General features: G+C 38.3%; 1 protein-coding gene across 1 annotated transcript in view; it reads right to left on the bottom strand.

Annotated features, from left to right (window-relative positions):
* WDR36 (WD repeat domain 36) overlaps positions 1–6258 on the bottom strand; it is a 30478-nt gene extending 24220 nt beyond the window's left edge. Inside the window, exons 1-5 of the mRNA XM_009893816.1 lie at positions 6213–6258; positions 3001–3101; positions 2407–2524; positions 1385–1517; positions 469–523 (exon numbers count right to left, since the gene is read on the bottom strand). Coding sequence (XP_009892118.1) covers positions 469–523; positions 1385–1517; positions 2407–2524; positions 3001–3057 — 363 coding nt within the window. The 5' untranslated portion in view covers positions 3058–3101; positions 6213–6258. The remainder of the gene's footprint in view (positions 1–468; positions 524–1384; positions 1518–2406; positions 2525–3000; positions 3102–6212) is intronic.
* Positions 6259–6798: the final 540 nt, after the last annotated feature.

Below are 6798 nucleotides of genomic sequence, written 5' to 3' on the forward strand. Positions count from 1 at the left end.
TGCAGACCATGCTACCAAGAAGTTTTCATTGATTTTTATATCTACAAAAAAATAGCAAATACAATTACAAAATCTTTTCTTGAATCAGCAAAACCTAAACGTTATTAACCTCCAAAGCAAAATAAACTTTGTAAAAAGCTACCAGTATAACAGAAGTTACACGATACGCATGCATCTTGCAAACAAACAGTTTCTGTGAATTCATTACATCATTCAGTGAATCAAACTACAGACGTGATGAATGCAAAACAGCTAAGACACTAAACGCAACAGAACTAGGACTAGAGGAAGGGCAGATAATAAGCCTTCAAGTCTACCTCTCTTCAACGTCTGCAATGCTCACAAGAGGGTTCTTAAAATTACCTGAGAGAATGCACATCATCTTTACCGCTGTCATTTTAAACGACAGCATTTTGCCTGCTATCCTTGACCAGTTATGTAAGAAAATAAGACAATAAAAATACTAACTTGTTCAAGAGTTGTGACTGCAGAGTGCCACCCTGGAAACGAGTATAAGAGTTTGCTGGAAAACAAACAAACAAAAACCATAAATCAGTTAACCCTTGGGGATTTTCCACAACAAAATGGATGCTTTATATGTATTTACACAGAAAAGTACTATGAGTAGAGACATTTACTTTTCTATATTTTTATGTTATTCCTATTTCCTGATTTACACAGCATATACGGCATTTCAAAACTTTAGAATATGAAACAAAAAAATTAGCAGTGATATCATTGAAAGTATACAGTAGTTATAAGAAGAAAACACTGAACTACGCAAGCTGAGTTAACACCTATTTGCAGTATGTACATTAACATGCATGGAAGTTCACTGTAGCTGTAACTTTCAAAAGTTAGGAAAGCAGCTGACCATGGTAGGCATGAAATATCATTACAGAGAGTGCTCTACTGGGACATGCTGAGAGACAACTACATGTCTACACATCTCTCATTTGAGAATAAGGATCAAATGGTAGTAATTACCTCCACACTACCTGCCAGCACTTCCACAACAACCAAAAAATTTAGCTTGGAAGAAGGGAGGCAGAAGGCCTGAACATGCACTTACTAGTAATTATTTTCATGGGAAAGCTATGTGATTCCAAGAAATAAAAAAACCCAACAACATAGTTATAAAAAAAAAAAATTCCTGAACAATCCCAGACATTTTACAGGGAGAGTAAACAACACCCAACTTGAAAGGCATCAGCATTCAGGGAGCAGCAGCATTCTTTGTTCCTGGAGATAGACCAACTGAAAAGTTGTGCCAAAGGAGTCAGTAAAAGATTCCACGTTCAAAACCTACTGCAGTTAAAAGTATTATTTGTTGCATATGAAGCTACTTGGAGCATGAAGTATAACAAGTTATTAAGATTCTTACTTGGATTTTATATTCCATAGCTGCAAGCTCCCTTGTTCACTCCCAAGCAGAATTTTATTTAAATAGGTGCTGGGATGCAGAATTGCAGAAACTGCAAAAGTGGCCTTATCAAAACCCACTTGAAGATACTCCTCTGCAAAAAAGTAAGAAACAATGTTAGTGAGGCTACCCCTACAAATCTGCAAGCTTATCATCCCTTGGCAAATGCAAAGCAGAACTGGTATTTATTCTGTACAAATCCCATAACGGGTGTTTCTTGCATTAAAGGATTAGCTAGTGTGTAACAGGACAGGCTAAACTTGTCTATGGTATAACATCTGTTGGCTTGAAGGTATATTTTTTCCCTATAAGCCTACCTAGCACAACACCACTGGCAAAACTGTAGTGATTTGTATCTTTCTGAAGGATTCCTGCTCCTGCCTGAGCAAAACACCTCATCTGATTAGCATGCCTTTTGTTTGTTATAGCAACTTCAAATCTCTAAAGCCTGTCTGCAGCCACTTTCGAGACCCAGCATCCAGGGAATTACATTGGTCACACCGATGAGACTGCTTTCTAAAGAAAAAAATTCAGGGCAGTGAAGCAGGATTTCATAAGGCACTTTACAATGGCATGAGAAGATGCTGACACAATCAAAAGATTATTCATAAGAATTTAGTCTTACCCAGACTGGTACTGGAACTACAAGGATTTCAGAGATGGTGCCAGAGCTGCTGTACTATAGTCTTTACCAGAAAATGGAACACTGCAATGCAATTTCTGTATAAGTATAGCTCTTTACATCTATGGGGAATCTTACTGGGTCTCTACATGTGGTGCATGATCCATTAATGAAAAAATATTGCAGGATTAGGAACTTCAGATTACAGTTTAAGTAGCACTATAAAGATTTTTATTTTTTTTAAGAATAAACTATTTCTGAATGTGCACATTTAAAACACTTTTTAAAAAAAAAATTACTTACTGAATGTTTAGCAATGCTATCCTATAAAGCAATTAAAAAAAAAAAAAGCGTCTCTCACCTTCTGACTGTGTATTCCAAACAATAAGGACATTATCAACATCCACAGAGATGACATGATCACCAAAAGGCTGCAGAAGGTGTATCCTTGCCTTGTGACCTTCATAGGTATGAACCACCTATAATTTCAAAATAGAAATGTTTTCAATATAAGCTGTTGAGGTAGCATATCATGTTAACAAAATACTTGAGGACAGCTAATGCATCTCAGTAACAAGTTTAAATAAAATACATGGAAATGCCATGCAACTTTAAGTGGAAGACATTTTCTCCAATATTTAGAACTGTCGGCAAAAATATTTTAACTGTTTTTTTCAATAACTTAGTTTAATTTTAATTCATTTAATTTATGTGAATTAACAATTTATTTTTGTTATAAGTAACTACTTAATTATTATAATTAATATATAAACCGCAGGTCACCCATTACAGAATTTGTTCTTATGTTCTCCTATTTTAAGCTTCTTATTCCTCCTTCTACAGGTTATTAAACATCTGTGGAAACAGATGTTTGTAGAAAATTAACTGTTTTGAAAACACAAACACTACAGAACTGGTTTGTACTACTCAGCAGTAAGTAAACTAATAAAAAAACCTCTTTGTTCCTGGCAAAAGCATGAAGAATATTGTCGTACGAAGCAAATATCAACATGCGGTCTGCTGCCAAACATGTAATGTCTTGTGGCAAAGCATTACCTGTTAATCAAACAGAAGAAAAGTTCAACAAGTTTAAGGTTCATAACAAATGAGAAAGCCTGACAGTGTATTTATTTAGCATGGTGACCCACAAAGAAAGCCCTCCTGTTGAATGTTCTGATGAGTATCTTAAGAGAAATGCATTCATTTCAGATGAATGCAAATGTTACCACAAAGAACATCACACCAATAACAACAACAACATAAGTAACATCGGGTTGATAGATCAGAAGGTGGTTCCTTTGAAAAACACTTAGTAAATTACTTAATTACCACTGTAAACAAAGGCTCACTTCGTGAGGGCTTATAAAGAAGTTATCCCAACATAACACTTCTGCAGACTGTCAGAGCCGCCCAGTCCACTGGACTGGAAACACAGATGATAAATCAAAGTCTCAGCATTAGCAACGCCTATTAGGTTAAGCCATTTTGCAGACCTGGAAGACAGTGACCCACTCCTGGACCCGTTTCCTGATTACAGCTAAAGACACTGGGAATTTACTGCTCTATGAATACACCTCACTCTCCACCTTGTGACTGGTTCAGAAAGAGTAACTACTACTGTAATCTGCTACTTTACTAGCTCAAATGCTAAAAGAGTCAAAGCTCCAGACCACAGAAGCTGATGGTGTGGTCTCAAATGGTAGAAATATGACAAATAAGAAAACTCTACAGAAAAATACTCTCAATCTAGCAAAACATAAAAATGGAAATGACAGCACTTAATGATTGTAGAGAAACACCAGAATAAAAATCAGTCACTGTGGGAGTGAGCCTATGATACAAACTTACATCATCACACAGCAGCCTTCTCTACAATGTTGCTTTGTATTATGAATTATTATCATACACAGGAATCCTGTACCCTTTCCTGTACTGCAGCACAGCTTCAATGGGAAGAACTAAGCTAAGAAATTAAAAAAGGTTGCACCTTAGGAGAGGTTTCATTTCTTTGAACGTGTTAGACATCTTCCCATAGCGCCTCTGAAATGACTTAGGCCTACAGTCAGGTTACAGATATCTGGTACTCCACATGAGCGGTATGCAAGTCTGCTTAGGCCAAGATAGTTTTAGGCACACCCCAATTTAAAAGTTCAATACATTAACCACACAACATCCATAAACCAACAACACTGCAGAGAGAGGCACATCGTTCATTTTCTTGATCACAATTTTATGTGTAAACATCTCAATTGCTCAAAAAGCTTAAATGATTACATCTGTAAGAAGATGTAGCCCACTGAAAATGATTCCACAGAACAGGCAAGGTTTTTACAATTTTGTAAGCTGAAAACATAAGTTACATTAATGTGTTTATAGCTGTAACTATGCTCTACTGATCTTTTAGTTCTAGTCCCAGTTATGTGACAGTTAGTTACTCTCAAGTTTGTAAGTGCTCTGTTAATGAAAAATACGTTGGTTTATGAGGTTTGTGTAAAAACTTTGTGGTATACAGAAGTAAAAAACCTACTTTTCAAGACAGCATGTATCTCACTGAATCATCTAAACGTCAGTTGGAAGGGACCTTTGGAAATCATCTAGTTCAACTTCCCACCCAACTCCTCCCAAAGCTGGATTATCACCAGTACTTGATGGAGTTAACAGCAGCTATAACCAGCTGAGTCTTGAAAACTTCTGGGGAAGCAGGTTGCTCAAGCTCTGCGCTGTACTACACTTCCCTCTTAGTCAGGGCCATTTTTCTTAATGTCCACTGTGACCCTCTCAAGCTGCAATCTGTGGCTGCTGCCCCTTGTTATTCTGTCTGCCATTACTACTACAAATTCAGCTCTGCCATCTTCGTAACTGCCCCTCAGGTAACAGGCTGCCTCTAGGTCACCCCGTATTTTTCCGCTTGCAAGACTACACAAATCCAGTTACTTTAATGTCCCTTTGTCATACTGTAGGCCCCTGACACTCACCAGTTCCTCAGCATCCCTCCTGAAAGAGAAAGGGGAGGTCTGTCTGCCATTACTACTACAAATTCAGCTCTGCCATCTTCGTAACTGCCCCTCAGGTAACAGGCTGCCTCTAGGTCACCCCGTATTTTTCCGCTTGCAAGACTACACAAATCCAGTTACTTTAATGTCCCTTTGTCATACTGTAGGCCCCTGACACTCACCAGTTCCTCAGCATCCCTCCTGAAAGAGAAAGGGGAGGGGGAGAACCACGCTAACTGGGTATCACAGTTCCAGGTATGGCCTCACAGGCACAACATGCAGGAGAATAACAGCTTTACCTGATCCGCTGGCCCTGTTCCTAACATAGTTGAGTACATGGCTTGCCTTATTCACAGTTAGTGCATTGTTGGTCTACGTTCAAACTGGCACCAGCACAGCCCCAGCTCCTTTTCAGCAGGAAAAAAAAACAGTTCCCGGCTTGTTCCGTCCCAGGTGCAGGATTCTGCACTTGCCTTCACTGAACTTGGCAAGGTTTCTGCTGGCCCAGGCCTAGCATTTTGCAATGCCTGCCCAGACTGAAGCTCTGCCATTCTGGGTGTCAGCTACTCCTCCTAACATAGCATCGTCTGCAAATTTTTACTAAACTGCACTCCGCTTCATCACCCAGGTGAAGGTGCTGAACAGCCCGGGCCCTGCTGTTGACATTTAGGGCACCACGCTTTGTTTGTTACCAACTGCCAACTTGATGTCAAGCCATCAATTCATACCCTTTGTATCCAGCAGTCCACCCAATTTTTAACACTCCCTGAAGACTTTTAGTCCCATCCCCACCTGTTCCGATCTTGTAATTATTTTCCTCCTATAACACAGCCTTCTAGTAACCACAAAAACAACAAAAAAGGGATCTGGAATTAACAGCTTTATTCACTGCTCAGTCCTTAAGGTCTAGGGGTATCCTTGGAAGAAGAAGACGACAAGAATAGGAGGCTCATAAGGTATACCCCTAAGAGAACTAAGTTACAGTTGCAACAGAAGTCTTATTTCCAAATTGATATTTTATATTTCTGAGACTCCTTTCAAAATATTTCAGTGTAAATATTAGTACATACAATTAATTTTCCATTTTTGAGTTGAGAATCAAGGGCAGATGCCAGATATGTTAAAAAAAAAAGCAACAACCAAACCCAGGAAAGAATAATCTATGCGTACTTACTCACAGCAACAATACCAAGCTTATTCACCTGCAACGAAAATGTTAAAAAGGCAGTTTTAGTGATTGGTTGCAATGACTTTGCTATGAACAAAAATTCAAAATTTTAGTAACCAACCTAGATAAGGAACTTACATGCTTCACAAGACAGAAAAATTGTTTGTTTTCATTTACAACAATACCTATAGGAAACCCTACAGATAGCAGGTATTACAATTTATTTGCCAAAGGATAACCACTCAGCAACAGTAAGTTGTGCTTCTTGATACACTTTACCCTAATGCACAGAAAACTAAGCACATGTTTAGACACCTTGCAGAGCTTGGGGAAATTTGTTTTCACATCATCTCTATTTCTACTTTATTTCCACTACAACCACACTACGTTATTATCTTACCTCTGTTCACACAGAATTTGCTTCAATTACAGTAATTTTTGCCCAGTGATGATCATTACTATTTTATTTCAACGTCTGTGCAGAAGATTGACAGGAGTAAATATTAAAAGACCACCATAAAGGCACAGGAAGATCTACACTATCTGCACTCTGCTGCTTACTATAATCACTTGATTCAGTTCTGGTTTGTAA

This window comes from Charadrius vociferus, unplaced genomic scaffold (genome assembly GCF_000708025.1).
Source record: "Charadrius vociferus isolate BGI_N301 unplaced genomic scaffold, ASM70802v2 scaffold158, whole genome shotgun sequence".
NCBI lineage: Eukaryota > Metazoa > Chordata > Aves > Charadriiformes > Charadriidae > Charadrius > Charadrius vociferus.